This window comes from Triticum aestivum, chromosome 2A (genome assembly GCF_018294505.1).
Source record: "Triticum aestivum cultivar Chinese Spring chromosome 2A, IWGSC CS RefSeq v2.1, whole genome shotgun sequence".
In the NCBI taxonomy this organism is placed as follows: domain Eukaryota; kingdom Viridiplantae; phylum Streptophyta; class Magnoliopsida; order Poales; family Poaceae; genus Triticum; species Triticum aestivum.
Window position 1 is genome coordinate 1,654,703 of NC_057797.1, and position 17,243 is coordinate 1,671,945.

Here is a 17,243-nt window from a genome sequence, read left to right on the forward strand (position 1 = left end):
GCTGGTTTTTTTCATCATTCCCCCACCCCATCGAACGATACCTCCACCAGTCGATACCACCCCACCGATTTTTCCTCTCCCCTGCAAAACCGATGGACATAAAACCAAGGAGAAAAACAACACACACACAAAAAACCACGCTTTCCTAATCTACCCCTCACCACGCTTTCCTAATCTACCCCTCACTACACTTTCCTAATGTATCTATCTAATCTAATCAATCTATCAATTTATATTCAAAACAGATCTTTCCCTTGCACGCTTTCCTTCATTGTTTGGGTGAGGAGAGAAAAAAAAATCAATCAATCTATATTCAAAACAGATCTTTCCTTGGCGTGTCAATCAATCAATCTAAACTGATCTTATATGATTACTACAAATCAATGTGTACTTGTAAAGAAGGAGTCCTACGTCGTTTCCTTCGTTCGCTCACAACTCCCCTCGATCTCTCGTACGATCTTCCTCTCCTCACCTCCCACCGATTTTTTAATTCCTGTAAAAACCGGTGAAGAAAACCCCTAAAAAAATCATCTCTTTCATCATAATAGATTCTTTCCTACCTTAGCCAAATCAACGGATCTCTCTCATTAATGCAATTTGCTTTAGCAAACAAATAATAGATTTTTTTCCTACCTTAGCCAAATCAACGGATCTCTCTTATTAATGCAATTTGTTTAGGAAACAAATAATAGATTTTCAGGAAACAAATAATCTCTAATCTCTAATCTCTATCTCTAATCTCTAATTCTCTAACAATAATAATAATAATAATAATAATAATAATAATAATAATAATATAATAATAATAATAATAATAATAATAATAATAATAATAATCTCTACTTGGTGAATAGTCTGCGCGGTTTATTTTCGCTGGTTTTTTTCATCATTCCCCCACCCCATCGAATGATACCTCCACCAGTCGATACCACCCCACTGATTTTTCCTCTCCCCTGCAAAACCGATGGACATAAAACCAAGGAGAAAAACAACACACACAAAAAAACCACGCTTTCCAAATCTACCCCTCACCACGCTTTCCTAATGTATCTATCTAATCTAATCAATCTATCAATTTATATTCAAAACAGATCTTTCCCTTGCACGCTTTCCTTCATTGTTTGGGTGAGGAGAGAAAAAAAAAATCAATCAATCTATATTCAAAACAGATCTTTCCTTGGCGTGTCAATCAATCAATCTAAACTGATCTTATATGATTACTACAAATCAATGTGTACTTGTAAAGAAGGAGTCCCTACGTCGTTTCCTTGGTTCGCTCACAACTCCCCTCGATCTCTCGTACGATCTTCCTCTCCTCACCTCCCACCGATTTTTTAATTCCTGTAAAAACCGGTGAAGAAAACCCCTAAAAAAATCATCTCTTTCATCATATCCCTTCGTTGGTCTTTGTCCACCCGTCCCGCAAGAAAAAAAAAACAAGCGATCAAACTTCCCCAATCTCACGCAAGACGAGATCCGCAACCGCAAGGCGATTAGGGTTCCTACCCGCCGCCGACCAATCCTCCCATCGATCGCCTCCGGCCAAGAGAACCCTCGGACGACATCTGCTGCTCGTGTACGTGCGATTCCCAAGCAATGCCGCCCTGTCCTGATTGTCCCTTCCGGTCTCTGTCTCGACGATCTCCACCACCACCATGACACCGGATCCAAGCCGGCCCGTCGCCACCGGCATGCCTTACCGCAAGGTCATCGTGCGGATGATAGTATGATACCGAGGGGCAGTCAGAGTGCCAGATGCGGGCGTCCATCAAGGGTGTGGTAGACGAGGACCGAGGTTGCGACCTGACGTTATCTCCTACTCCGGATCCAGGGTGAGAATCTTGTGTCTTTCCTCTTCTTCTCTGGTGACTATGGTTTGAAGATTTGGGACCAGGCAGCTGGCCTTGGCAGGGGTGACATTGCAAGAACCGAAGCAGATGCAGTAGAGAGGCAAAGGCGACCGTTTCACTCCGTTATGAAATCTTGTTTCTGATTCTTGGATCCTGTGTAGTAGAGAAGCAGAACTCAGCGACGGGTATTCCTTTGGATACATTATGAGGTTGTTTCTTCTTTGTTTACTGACAACAAGAATTGACAGCCTTTTTCTTTTGCACTTTGTCTGTCTTAATCACCTAGCTTACCTGGATTCAAGAGTATGATGGGTTTTTTTTAGAGAGGAATAGAGGATGACTGTTGGTTGTTGTACGCTGAAGGTCGTATATATTATTTGTTTGCCTCCAACGAAGCTGCAGGTCTGATCCAAGCAAGCAAGTTTGTTCTTATCTGATCCTAAAACAAATATCATGACAGAATAACGTATAAGAAATGCAGTGTACCAAACTACCAATATATACAAGTGCATAAGTTATTCTCCTAGCTTTTACATGCTGGGCCATTGTTAGAAACTATTCCTGTAAGCATACGCTTTTGTACAGTTTTGTTTGCTAATTCCTATGTATTAGCTTTGACTTTCTTCAGCTGACGTTAATTACTTTGATCCTTTTCAGTATGCTGAAGGTTGAAAATGAGGCTGTCACTGCTGAAGATTGGCACCAGCACGGGTGTCGTTCGGCTTCGCTGCTTGATTCGGCAAGGTCCTCGCGCTCTTCTTCAAGGAGGACTTTGCACTCAAGGTAGGGGCCATCTACAAAGCCGCCTGCCCGCTCTACGATGGCGCACTGCAAGAACGCCTCGGTCATCACCTGAATCTCATGGAGCGTGTTGCAGGCTGTGGAACGAGCTCCGCGAGGTTCGTATGTTGATGTTTGTGCTCAAAATTTTGACAATTCCACTCGAATATCACTTCTCCAGTGTATGTATATATGCAATCGACTGCAATCTGTAAGTACAAGCTCCGGGAGAGCACCGTGGCCTCTGCTATCCGTGACACGAGATAGGTCCCTTCCCTGACGTAGGCAATAGCCCCATCCCTTGCTGATACGGATAAAGACACAAGAATCCTTTTATTGGTATGTATTTTTAGATTGCTTACCCCAGTGGTTTCTTTTCTTCATGTGAACAAACGATGTATCTGACCAGATTCCCCTCTCAAGCATGTACCCGATTGGTTGGAACGTGGAAACATCACAAATTCACATGTGAGTACGCCGGAGAGAACAAGGTCAAGGCCATGTCCAGAAGCAAGCGTAGCAAGGCATCCGGCAAGGATGCTGCTTGCGGATGATATCGCACGGAGGGGCTGCTGCCTCCACTGGGTGGTCGGCTGGTGGTCAAGCCATCGCCGGCGCCGGTGTCAAAGCTGTTGTACCACTTCCCCATCGCAGGGTTCGATGCCAAGGCGGCGTACTCATTTCACGTTCCTTGTCGCGCCCCAGGGACAACGAGTTGTTGTTCATCACCTTTACTATGCCCGGCGCAACACCTGGAGGTGCTGACGCCCACATCGTGCCATAGCCTCACCATCATGTACGATGCTAAAGAGGGGCTCAGGTGCAGCCCGGCTGTGGTTCGACAGTACGCTTGAACACTAAGGCCGTGAGGCTAATCAGCGGGATGCACGGGCCCCATGAGTAGCAGGACATGAGGTGTACACTACTGGAGGCAGATGCTGCTGGAAGGCTGTTGGCCGGCGGCAGCCCGAGCGGTGCCCTTAGGATGCGCAGGTCTGTGGCCAACACTAGCCAAACAAGTACATCTCTGATCTCTCTCTTTTGCTAGCTATCTCTTCTACTAAACATCTATTGTTATTTGGATGACTGGATGACTGGATGCACAACCACATAGGTTGTTCGACGCATGCTCTAACATGTGATGATTGATTTTATGCATCTTCTGTGAGCACTTGCTAAAATAATTAATACATTGGAATGCTTCGAATCCAAATGTATAAGTTTACTTGAACGACGTAGTTGATTGGACTTTGGAGTGCATATTTGGTTGATTCCAACATTAATTTTAGTGAACTAGCTGGGCATCATTTCAACTGCTATAGTTGTGATAAAATTATAGTGAACTTATCAACCAAAACAAACTATAGTTAATTTTAAGGTTAAAAGGTCATCATCTTGTAGATTAGAGATGGAGCTTTTCTATGCTAAGTACTTGCTGAAATGCATTTTACCTTAATTTTTATTTAATTCATCTTATTTCAGAGTGAACACGGTAGAGTTTAGAGTTTTCCTTCGAATTTGAGGCATATTGAAGTAGGACTTGGACGCCATCGAGGAATCGTAAAGGCGATCAGCCAAATATGCTCTACTGATGACAAGGATGCTGGAGTGGCAGTAGAGCCACTCGCCACGGGCTTCCAACATTGGCAGTCGCACCACCACGTCTCTCTTGTCGCCTTCTTGCTGATCTTCAGCCCCATAGCAATTTTTTTATATTTTAAGGACCACGGGCATTTGGATCGCTAGCTATAACTTTTATTGTACTGTACTAATTGCTATGATAAAATCCATGTCATTGTACTGTACTAATTAGTACTCTACTATAAAGATGATAATCACATCAATCTAAGTTTACCGGGTGGTGCTTCTTTATATATATTCAGAGAAAAGTAATAGATTTCCCTTGTAGATTTATTATTCGTAATAGGAATGATAGCATTTTTCAGAACAGATTTAGAGAAGTAATAGATTTTCTGTTGTAGATTTATATTTCCTTTTGCGGAGTTGCAACAGTAACACACAATCGTATGCTACCAGCTGGAACAATGATGAAAAGGCTAGGAAGGAGTAGGAACTAACTTCATTTATATAAAAAAGGAAGGTTAGATTTTGCAACAGTAGCATGCAAACATATATAAAAGGGATGGTAGCATTTTTCAGAACAGTACTAATTCCAGAACTATTGACTAGCAAATCAAGTGGGTAGGCATCTGAAAAGTCAGTGGACTAAAGATGTGCAAAGGGTTGTATTACACCATGTTTTAGAAAAGATGTCTCTCTTTTGCTATCTTGATAGCTTGAAACAAGTATATTACCTCAAGACCTTGATTTCTATTATGACAACCAAAGTATTGCTACCTTTATTGTCTTATGACAATGGCCTGTTGGTAAAGAAAAGAAAGTGATCTAAGTATTTCCATGGAACAAACTACTACTTTATTCATTTCCATTCATGGAAAATGTCATTAGCAAAGATAAAGTTTAATGTTCGCTTATGAATATTAAAGTTAGTTTTAGTTCCAATTTTTAATTTGGTATCATGCATATTAACGTAAGCCTGGTTGGTTCAATCGATTTGAATTCAGTTTTAATTCCAATTTTGAATTTTGTATCATGAATATTAACAGCCGACTTACATTGAAGACCCCAACGGAGTTGGAGGTAGATCGGGTATAGAGAGATAAAAAGATAAAAAAAATACATATGTATCCTAGAGAGGCGAGGGTTAAAAATATACTCCCTCCATTCCAATGAATAAGGCACACATGCTTCTTAAATCCAACTTTGACCATAAATTAAATTTTTGCAACTTAAAAATTATACCACTGAAAACTTCTTTTCAATATGAATTAAACAGTATAATTGTTATCAAATATAATCCGCATTTGGTTGGTATAATTTATCATCAAAGTTGATTTTTGAAGTGCGTGCGTGCCTTATTCATTGGATGGAGGGACTGCATCTTACGAGAGGGGGGAGCAAGGTGCAAGTTGCCTTTGGGATGAAAATTTCTATTCATCACTTGCTCACTTGGAACATGAGTTAGTGGACTTTGTGACAAGAGTGAAGGTTGAGAGTGAGCGGGATGAGGGTTGGGGTTAGTCTGTTTAGTTACAACTCACTTAGAACACGAATTAGTAATTTTGTGTCAAAAGTGGTGGTCGAGAGTGAGCATGAGTTAGTGGACTTTGTGACAAGAGTGAAGGTTGAGAGTGAGCGGGATGAGCGTTGGGGTTAGTCTGTTTAGTTACAACTCACTTAGAACACGAATTAGTAGATTTTGTGTCAAAAGTGGCGGTCGAGAGTGAGCATGATGAGGGTTGGGGTTGGTTAAGTTAATGCTAACTGAGCGGAATAATTTTTCTACTTTAGAAAATGTGGCAAATTGCATTTCATTAGAGATGGCTTTGCAGCAAATTGCATGAGCAAGCGGTTCATATTTTTTTCCATCAAGTTGTATAAGTTTTTGGTTAAGATAGAAGGGTAAATGTTAGCAGGCATTTTTTTGTTACGATAGAAGGGTAAATGTATTGGTCGGTTGCTTCAAGAGTTAATAATGAACACAGTAGCGTATCAGTTGCATCTTGCATGCCCAATAATGGATATCATATTTTTATTTCGTGGTAATGCACGACATTCAACATTATGTTACAACGTGACAATGACTCAGGAGATACTAGACTTGCCTTCTTGGCTCGAGGGGTGTCACAGCGACGCATCCCTCCTCCCCCTTGATGACAATGGTGGATCAACACAAACGCCGAGGGGGTGGGGGTGCTGGAGGATAGTGGTGGAGAGTGGGGCGGTTGGTGGGGGACTCCTCCTTGACGCTTCATGGGGAGGTACGGTGTGAAGGAGAGAGGGCTCCATAGCGATGGTGAGATGGGCACCATCCGGTCTTAAAGGATAGAGCTCCAATGAGAAAAGTTTGATGGGAAACCGAGAAGGAAGAGGGGGGTCCAGCAAGAAAAGGGAACGATAGGTCGTTGGGTGGTTTTTTTGTGTTGGGACCGTGTGTTGGAGATAACATGACAGATAGTCCAAACAACCACATTTTTCACCCACACACCAACTAAATTTGGGGGAGACCGGACTGTCTAGACGGATGAATTTTGGGAAGCCCATTGGGCATTTGTTTGACGCCCAAACATATGAGAAAGAAATGTAGTCCGTAGCAACGCACGGGCAAATTTATTTGTTGGCCCCTGGCAACGCACGGGCAGTCTACTAGTCAACCATAGGTTATGTGTTTATCAACATACATAGCGAAAGGATTTGCAAGCAAGAAGTCTTGCTTTCCCAAGCTCATCTTTCCCTAATAATAATATATAATATATAATATATAATATATAATATATAATATATAATAATAATAATAATAATAATCTATCCCTAATAATAATAAAGCACGGGTTGACTCCGTGGGTTCACCGTCACAATACGCTTTCTTTCATAAATTTACGTTTTCAGTTTTTTTTCTTTAATACATCTATATTTATTTACCATATCCAAGGTGGTACTAATCTATCTATATATATCCTGGTTGCTTTGTTGTTTTCCCCCGCCGATCCGGGAGCCCCTCGCCGCCCCGCCGCCTTCGCGCTCGGCCTCGCCACAGGCTGCCGCGCCGCCGGACCTCCACGCCTCGTACCCCTCTCCCTACTCTCCCTCTTCTCCGTTTCTTTCCCCTCTGTTTCTCTCTCACACACACAAGGACTGCCTCTCCCCTTCTTCTACAGGAGCAGCCATGGCCAACGACTAACGCCACCTCGCCCGGATTAGGCCGGAATCAACCTCCTGCAGCCGGATCCGCGCCATCCCGACCTCGCCGGCCTTCCTTCCCGTCTTCATCGCGATCCATCACCGGGCTCGAAGACAATCCCATTATCTAGCAGCAACCGCTGCCGCCGCCAGCAGCAGCAGCAACAGGCGCGGCCGAGATCGGCGGAGACGAGGGAGCACGCGCTCCCCGACTTCTGCCTCCACCCCATCTGCGCGCACGTTCGCCATCACAGGCGCCGGCGGCTACCGCGCCCAGGAGGTGCTGGACACATGGCAGCCCACGCTGAAGGCGGACGTCTACTCCTTGGGAGTGCTCCTACTGGAGCTCCTCACCTGCAAGTCCCCGACACACGCATCCATGCAGGACGGCGTCGGCGGCGCGCTCGACCTGTCGTGCAGTCGGTGGTGCGCGAGGAGTGGACGGCTGAAGTGTTTGACGTGGAGCTCGTGCGGCTGGGCACCCGCAGAGCTATGGGCATAGAGGCAGCAACTCAAAACTCCATGGTTTGCACACAGCAGCACAACGCCACGGTCTGCATGCGGCATGACCAGCTCCACTCAGGAACCCGGTTACCTCACCAACCAGATCAAGTGTCTCTCTGATTTGATTTTGGGTCAGTTTATTTCAGATTTTCTTTATTTTTCAGCTGGGTTCAGTTTCACATTCACCATACTGTTTGAGATCGTTGGTGAGGGACTACTACGGCGAGCTCGGCCAGAGCAAAGATGCCGGCAGGGCGAGATCAAGAACAGGAATTGAATGGTATGGCTCAGTACTATTGGGCTTGGCATTATTTTTCCAGCGAATTGTGTGTTTCTCTGAGATGAATTAAGTGCACCAAATATATGCATCTAAATTATTGTAATCTTTATCGTTATCCATTAGTCTAAAAATTGATGTTCAAAACTGTCTTCCGAGAGTAGTTTTAGTTGGTAAAAGTTTCAGGCACCAAATACACAAGAATTATACTCCCTCTGTATCATAATAGATGTCGTTCTAGCAGCTCAACTCATTATGGTATAGAGGGAGTTTTTGCTAAATGAGAGGCATAAGCATGATCAGTTAAGCTGATTCAGTTTTATGCTTAGAAACTAAATCACCTTCCACTCATTATTAGTGGTAATGGTTGTTTCCGTGTTTTTGTCTTATCAAATATGTGCCTAGGCCTCTATGTTAACCAATTCCAAAAGCATGCCTGAAAAAAAATATTGCTTGGATTTTTGAAGTTGTTCCCAGTGGAATGCTGGTTATAGATGCGACGCGCCGAGCTCCCGTAGCCGCAGCAGAGGAGCCGGAACTTGCAGCAACATCTACGACACCCTCCCAACGACCTGCAGGTAGGCCATGTCGTAGACGATGGCCCGACGACAACCACCAGGTATGCCCCTCTGCTCCTTGCCCTTCACGCTGGAATCAACAAGGCCACATAATCTTCAGTGTTTCACAATTATGGTCTGCTTCATGTTCTCTGATCAGATTGTAATATGATAATTATTTATATGTAGAAATATTGAGTTTTTTTTAGGGAATGTTGATGATTTCTGCCGGAGATTATGTTTCTACTTAATCATCAAACAAGGTGTTCGCTGGACGCAAGTATAACCTATCAAGTAAGGTGTTCGTGCAGTAGGTTACATCTTACACATTTTTTTCTGGTGAACTATTATCTACTCGACGATAAATTATGGCTAACATGCATTTAATTATACTGTTGTCCGAAGGTGTATTCAAATGGCAATACAAGTTATGGCTACAATGCTGCCAACGGCTACTACGACGTCTTTATGGCTTCTGGAATATTGAACAACAGGTTAGTGAAACAATAGTGAAAGGTTTTCTAAGATAATCCTATATCTCTAGAACTAAAAACCAATTAATAATGTTGAATGGCATTACTAACTTTATATTTTGTTTGTCCTGCACAAATTTAGCACCTTCTGAGGTGTTGCCAAGAGCATGTTGTTGAACATGGAGGGTTAGAGCTAAGAAATACTTGCAGGCTGCCAATGTATTAATGGTTAGGCATTTTTGGATTTGTCATGTTTACATGTTTACCAGGATAACCATAGCGGCTTCATTGCATCATACCCGAAACTGAGATCTTTGGGACGGTGCCAGGTGCTACTAGACCAGTAGATACAATTAATGATTATCTGTCCAGGCGGCTCTCACATCATCCTATGCTAGCTCCTCGACTTGGACAACAACAATTGTTTATCAAGTCTACTCAGCCATCGCCATGTGATTGTTAGTAAATCAAGCATTCTTTTCAAGAATATTGTTCCAAGTACGTGAGAATAATGTCCCGGGTTCAAGAAAATAGTAATTATCCATGTCAATTTTTAAAATATAAGATGCGTCTTTGGATATAATTGCTCAAGGTAGCTGAATAAAACTTGCAATCACCATAACTCAGTCTCGATGTGCAACTTTTAGATGGAGTTAATAGTTTGTTACTTATTGGAGTAGCCATTTTCACTTACACAGTAGAAAGTAAGTGGAATGTGAAATCAACTGTTAAATTTGCTTTGTGTGCTTCTACTAAAGATGGAAAGTGAGAGATATTGCTACCTTGGTTCCATACAAGACTTATTAGTCGGCTTGAACCCCTTCTTTTTCTTGCTAATTTGGACAGAACTCCAAGCTCTTCAGACGCCCATAAATCCTCCTCTCTCATCCGAGGATTGCAAGGAATCCTTGGTTGTTATACCCTAACCTCCCTATGTAATTCTTGGGTTCTCTATGCTAGGTGTGCGTCCTGTTGGTGCTGCTGCATGGGTCGCGGGGGAGGATGATCCAAAGTTCCTGTGGTGGAGGGTGGAATTGCTCTAGCGGGAGAAGGGCAGATGTGTCTTGCATTACTGCTGGGACGTCGCGGGCGTGTCTCACATCGCAGCCATGGTGGGGTTGTTTACACACAATTGGCAGTCCTGCCCATGGTTTTCACTTTCAGTGAGATTTCGGTGAAATTCACTGAATTTCAGTAATTTCAGCAGACACTGAAATATTACGTTTCGGCCAAAATATTTTAGCAATTTCAATATAGCACAACAATTCCAATATTTTTCAATTTTTTTTAAATTTTTTCAAATTTTTAATTGAATTCAAGTGAATATTTCGGTCATTTGGCTGAAATGGAAACTGAAATCACTGAAATACACTGAATTTCAGTGATTTCGGTTGGTGCTGAAATTTTTCTCAAACTGAAATTGAAAACCATGGTCCTACCTAAGACTTGGGGGCTACATATGGGCGAGTGAGATTTTTTTCCTCCCGTTGCAACGCACGGGCATCTGTGCTAGTAATAATAATAATAATAATAATAAAGCACGGATTGACTTTGTCGGGTTCACCATCACAATACGCTTCTACCCGTAAGTTTACGCTTTCACTTTGAATTTAAAACGTGTATGCGAGGTGGTACTAAAAAACTGTTCATTGGTCGCGTACGTCAATTCGTATAAGTCGCCGTTTCGTCCCTCCGGCTCGCTCGACTGGGCCGTGTTGATCGTTCCTGTCAACCGCGTGATGGGGCCTGGTCAAAAGGAAAAAGAAATGCAAAAAATACTTCACGTGAGTTTCAAACCCACGACCAAGGCCCCGGGGATGCAGCCGCAGATGCTGATCATCTCCTGCGGGGGCACGCGGAAGCTGCTGAACCAGGAGGAGGTGGCGGCGGCGGCGACAGAGCTCGGGTTCAACGTGACGGTGGCGGAGGCAGGGGCGTTCGTGGCGCTGGTGAACGCGGCGGACGTGCTGCTGGCGGTGCACAGGGCCGGGCTGACGAACCAGATCTTCCAGCCGACGCAGGCGGTGGTGCTGCAGATCGTGCCGTGGGGGAACATGGACTGGATGGCCACCAACTTCTACGGGCAGCCGGCGCGGGACATGCAGCTCCGGTACGTGGAGTACTATGTCGACGAGGAGGAGACGAGCCTCAAGGACAAGTACCCGAGGGAGCACCTGGTGTTCAGCGACCCCAAGGCGCTGCACAAGCAGGGGTGGCAGGCGCTCGCCGAGACAATCATGAAGCAGGACGTGAAGGTGAACCTCGCCAGGTTCCGCCCCTTCCTGCTCCAGGCCATCGACAACCTGCAGGAGTAGCGGCGGCGGCGCCGTCGTCTCTGTTGTCATCCCCGGCTCATACGTACACATGAAAAACTGATGCGTACAAACCTAGCCGACCGTCGTGGACACCGGTTAATCCTATTTGGTGATTGTAGGAAAGTGACGATCTTTCAAGCCAACAACCAGGGGCATGAGTTCACGTCTTCAGGTATGTATATGCACATGATCGTGTAAAGTAGATGTTTATACATCTCCTGCCCAGTTTGATATTTGGTCTCTCATACTAGGAGTCGTTAATAAGCTTCAACTAATGAGATGGAACGATATTGCTTTCTGGGCAGCGCTAGGCATCTGACTACTGATGCCCAGCCTCCCATCAAACCATTCATGAGCCCTACGATTAATCTAATCTGATGCGTTCGCTGCCCCCTTTAAAACGAGCTTGGGTAGTTATTTCTCGTACGTACAGAATCCAGCCTACATAAATTGCTTCGACAAATCATGCACTTTAGTGGGCCGGCCGTTAAGTGGGCCTCTAATTACATGTAATTATTTGGCGATATGCAACCTTCGATTTAGTACCATGCCACTTACAGATTTTAGGTAGGTTGCTCTAGAAAGCGAAACTTTTAACCAACACCAAATCTGCATCAGATGCACGTGCTTCTACCTCTGTTTGTAATTCATTTATGTTTGCGTTGATTGGTGAATTTGCTTATGCGGTGAATATCTTCTTCGATTTATTTGAATCTTTTTCCTATCTAAGATTATATTATGTTTCAGAAACATCACAATCTTGCTCTCATCGACCATAGTAATGGAGAATTGCTTCAAATATGCTTCCGTCAGAAATGAAAAATTATTTCACATGTATCAGTAGCATCACGATCTTGCTTCCACTGACTAGAGAATTGCTTCGAACCTTCTTCCATTAAAAATGAAAAATAATCCATATGTTTCGGAAGCATCACGATATTGCTTCCATCGACAAGACGACTGTTTCAAATCTTCTTCTGTCAAAAAAGAAAAATATTCCACATGTTTTGGAAGCATGACGATCTTGCTTCTATCGACTAGAGAATTGCTTCGAACCTTCTTCTCTTAAAAAGGAAAAATAATCCACATGTTTTGGAAGCATCACGATCTTGCTTCCATCGACAAGACGATTGTTTCAAACCTTCTTCTATCAGAAAAGAAAAATACACATGTTTTGGAAGCATCACGATCTTGTCTCCATGGACTAGAGAATTGCTCCCAATAAAATGTTATTTTGCTTCCATTATAGAGAAACATATTTCATCATAATTACACATGGTTCATATGAATTCTTGGTTAGTTTACAAAGAGAGAAAAAGGTCTACTGCCAAGTAAAGTCAAATTGCTTCCATACATCGAATTTCGCTAATTCAAATGTGACCTAGGCATCGTGGTTGAAGGCGTGATCCACGACGCGGGCAGGTAGAAGCTGGGGTGCCCCTGCCGAAGCCCCTTGATCTTGTTTGCCATGCCGTCCTTGATATTGTATTCCCTGACAGCCCCGAAGCAACTGAGTCGTGGAGGAAGTAAGACGGTGACAAATCTGCATCCAAGTAAGAGTATCAATTGTTTGCATCGTGCAGTTTTGAACTGTGAAATTAACAAGAAATAATACAAATCAATAGATAGTGCAGCAGGATTGTTGGCCTTTCTGAGACATGCATTATGGCCATGAGATATGGGAACGGGAGACGAGGAAGGTCGCTGATGTGCAGCCTCGTTGAACCGGTGGTGGAGGCAACAGTGGTGGCCGGCATCTAGCAATTTATCAGATTGGATCTGCCGCTTGCCGGAGTGGTCACGGCGGCTGCCTTTGCGGAGGATGCGAACTGCTACAACCACCTCGTGCTGATCTGAACGACGAACCACTGCTCCAATCCCTAAGCAGTGCATGTCGCGGAAGTATGGAGATGGACATGGGCGTGGCCAGAATGACAGGGAAGCGACCAATTATGGATCTGTTTTGGTTTCCCCACTAATCGTGGGTGCATGATTAACGGGCTAGTTGGCACCTTCCTTCCGTGATTAATGGGTGTGTGGGAGTGGGGAGCGAGGGAGAGCTTCTCAGCCATGCGATGGAAGCCGAATCGAGGGTATAGGATTGGTCTGATGATGGGAAACAATCAGACGTATGAGGGGAAGTGTTTCCCTTGCTTTTTTAAGCAGTTAATCACAGGAAGAAACTGTTTTGTGACTATCGGCGTCGAATAGAAACGAATAACGTATCGATACTGGGAAAATGGATAATCAGGTGTCTCTAACAGGTGCTAGCATATATTGTTTGCATCTCAAGATGATCCGGTACACAGATTTCATTCTCGACGGTACGATGATCTTAATAGATCAGTAACCTGTATGAGAAACAATATGTTTGTTATTTTGATTATCATGATGATCGTCACTTTGTCAGGTACCAATGTATCTTTTGGACGTTGTATGTTTGTTATTTTGTCAGTATTATATATATTCTTGAACTTTATTATTCCTGACTACGATACATATAAATTCACTCGGTACAAAAATAGTGGTCTTGAAAATTTTGAGCACGCTATTGCCTGGGTTGATGATAGCTGAACAACTTTGTTGCCACTGCTTGCAACCATGCCATTGACCTCCCTCGGGGTCGCCCTTCTCAACTGTAATCTCTGCTTGCGCAAGTTAAGCTCCTCCTTAGCAACGGCCCATCTCGATGGTGGCCTTCTATAAAAGCACTAAACCCTACCACAAAGCCGGCTCTGTATCCCATTATTTTTTGGTTTTCTTCTGTTGCAACGCACGGGAGCATTACAGGTCCATGAATTATAAGTTGTGGGGAAGGGAGACCCGCGAAGCAGTGGGGCCGAAATTTGACAAATATATATATATTTCAATCGAAATGTACTTTTCGCCCCAGGCCAAAATGGCCAAAATTTAGCCAAAATAATGATAGTTAAAAGGAAGGAGGATTGTGTGATCAAGAAATAAGGAAGGATTCAAACGGGTAAGATCCTTAAAAAGGAAGGATTGTATAAGGCTACTTAAATAAGAAGGAAGTTTGATTGTCGTTTGAATATTTATAGAACATTGCTTTGGAGGGAAAGAAAATAGAAATGCGGCTCAAATATTTGACATTTTTATGTTGTATTTGTATATTAATTAATGAGTTATTTCTTTAAGAGCTTAGATTTATGATTGTGCTTGCCTGTTTGAAATATCAATTAATACTAGGAGCATTACAGGCCCATGAACTATAAGTTGTGGGGAAGGGTGACTCGCAAAGTGATGTGGCCGAAATTTCACCAAAATATATATTTTTCGGCCGAAAGGTTTCGGTACTTTCCGTCCCAGGCGAAAATGGCCAAAATTTAGCTGAAATCCGTTTTTTAACCAAAAATCAAAACACAGCTCCCGTTGCAACGCACGAGCATTTGTGCTAGTATTATTAAATGACCTCAGATCGTACGGGTGGTCTGAAAGGAAAATATACTATTTCAGACCCGTACTCTTATCATCTGATAGTTAAGTCGTCGTGCGATCGCCATTATTACCTAGTACACGTACCTGTATGTACGAGCAGTGCTGGCCAGCAATGCTATTCACTAACAATGGACTTATCGTACTTCGTTAAATATTCTTATATGAAAATCCATTTGTTGTAGCATGATTATGTTTAGCGATGAACATTAGGGGGACACATATGGTCAATATATATGCTGTTTTTTTGGAAATGTCACAAGAATCAAATAAAATATAATTGAAGATGTTTACCGCACAAGAGCTAATATTATGTCAAATAAATATCGCTTGTGCGGTAAAATATATATATTTAGATTCTATAGCCACCGGTAAGGCCAGCGGGGGCAACCCGTGTGGTTGTCGTTTGGGGGAAACCTGTGCGGCAAGCGTCACTGGTGAGGCCGGCGGGGCGGCGCACTAGGATGCTGCAACCATAGAGCGTCGACGGCAGGAGTTGCAACTGGTCGACGGGGGTATTGCAACCGGTTGATGGTGGAACTGCAACCGAAATTTATGACAGGTGGAGTTTCTTCGGCAAGCACCATGTGGGTAGCTCTGCGATGTGGCTGGGTGCGAGTGGCCGGCAATTGTTGCCCTCGCTAGAGCTGCCCACATGGACGGACGATTCGCGCGGTGGAGAGGCAAGGGGATTTTTCCTTTTTTTTTTGCGTGCAAAGTTATGTACGGAAGAGACAAAGCTGTGCAAGATCAGATGTCCCTGGGTATCGGGCGCCTGCTAGGCGATGGGACCAAATTTGGGCCAGCCAGCCGGTGCGTAAGGTCGCCTATTATTTAATGATGATAAACTTTCTAAAAGAAATTTAGTGATGATAAATCGTGCGAAAGCTAGACTTCTCTAACTTTTTTTTGCATGGTAGACTTCTCTAACTTGATAGTTATATCTAACGCATGCTATCAGTAGCTCAATACACGATCCCCACAAAAAAAAATTAAGTAGCTCAATGTACGAGAAGTACTGTTGCTAGTCTGTTGCATTTAGGCCAGCACCGCTCGTATACTAGCTAGGTCTTAATAGTGAAGACTAGAGGACAACCATCACGTGATCCCACCAAACGTACGGCTCCGAGAAGATTATATTTTCCTTTTTTCTTTCTGAATGGTCGTAAATTTCCGTAGGATGTGAGGTTAATTAATGATGATAAATGCGGAAATTCTCTAACTTTAGTTAATCTAACATATGCAATCGGTAGCTCAATCTACGACCCCCCCCCCCCCCCAGTAGCTCAATGTACGATGACATGCCAGTACCGCTCATCCTACCAAACGTATGTGTACGGAGGGATGTAAACCAGTCCCGTTTAGTCCCGTTTAAACGGACTAAGGATCTAACAGTATAATATTTTATTTGTTTTTCGGGGAGAAATGAACAACGAAACACGGCGCATGAACGCATGTATGCCACGAGACGTGCCATCGTGAGTCAATGGCGGCAGGTTTCCAGCATTCGTGCCTCCGATCTCCAAGCAGTCCAATCTCCAAGCACTGGACGCTGGACGCGCGCACGTTGCCGACCGGCCTTGATCGCCGTGCGTCTCCCTCCACCGTTAGATGTCAGTCCACATCGCGTTTCATCGAGCGCGTGATACCAATACAGATCCGACAAATCCGGGGTACATTAGTAGAAAAGGGGGCAATTGTCCAGGCTGGGTCAGCCCATTAGTTCCGATTCAGTCTAGAATAAAGGGTGAGGGCATGTCACGTGGAGGCCCATCTGTCCCGGTTCTGGTTTGAACCGGGACTAAAGGGTGAGGGCATTAGTAACGACCCTTTAGTCCCGGTTCAAGAACCAGGACTAAAGGCCCTTATGAACCGGGACAAAAGGCCGGTTTTCTACTAGTGGTAATGCGATATTACCCTTCCTATTCATACTACCTCCGTCATGTTTTATTAGTCTCCATCATATTTAGTGCTGTGTTATGACCAAAATTATAATAACTAATAGAATATAAGTTATACATAGCAAAAGTAATAACATACAAAACTATGTTCAAATACGAAACCAAAGATATAATTTGTCCTGACATGCATTACCATTTTATTAATTAAATCTACGGTCAAAGTTTAGCATAAAATACAAAGAGGACCAATAAATCAAGACATAGGTATTAGCTTGCATTGTAAACCTTTGATGACATTTTATTTATTTTCAGTACAACCTGTTACGACGTACTTGAGAAAGTATGCATATCCTGTTGTTTTGATGTTTATAA

At 43.5% G+C, this 17,243-nt stretch overlaps 1 protein-coding gene, 1 long non-coding RNA gene and 1 pseudogene across 3 annotated transcripts; all 3 read left to right on the top strand.

Moving 5' to 3' along the window:
- The first annotated feature begins 1,310 nt into the window (after positions 1-1,310).
- LOC123184133 (uncharacterized) lies at positions 1,311-4,429 on the top strand. Of its 2 annotated transcripts, none has more exons than XR_006492922.1 (4): positions 1,311-1,832; positions 2,508-2,969; positions 3,054-3,649; positions 4,113-4,429. It is a non-coding gene; the product is annotated as an uncharacterized lncRNA (long non-coding RNA). The 2 variants fall into 2 exon arrangements; XR_006492923.1 differs by having other exon boundaries at positions 3,054-3,623.
- Positions 4,430-7,682: 3,253 nt separating this feature from the next.
- On the top strand, positions 7,683-10,009 carry LOC123186830 (uncharacterized; annotated as a pseudogene).
- Positions 10,010-10,941: 932 nt separating this feature from the next.
- Positions 10,942-11,517, top strand: LOC123186831 (beta-1,2-xylosyltransferease XAX1-like). The gene is made up of 2 exons (XM_044598518.1): positions 10,942-11,379; positions 11,434-11,517. The coding sequence occupies exons 1-2, from the start codon at positions 10,942-10,944 to the stop codon at positions 11,515-11,517; spliced, it is 522 nt and encodes a 173-aa protein (XP_044454453.1).
- The last annotated feature ends 5,726 nt before the right edge of the window (positions 11,518-17,243 follow it).

Bases quoted from the DNA above. Each gene is read 5' to 3' on its own strand.
- LOC123186831 (XM_044598518.1), top strand. From the start codon at position 10,942: ATGGGGCCTGGTCAAAAGGAAAAAGAAATGCAAAAAATACTTCACGTG. The intron at 11,380-11,433 runs GTGTTCAGCGAC...GCGCTCGCCGAG, and splicing joins AGTACCCGAGGGAGCACCTG to ACAATCATGAAGCAGGACGT.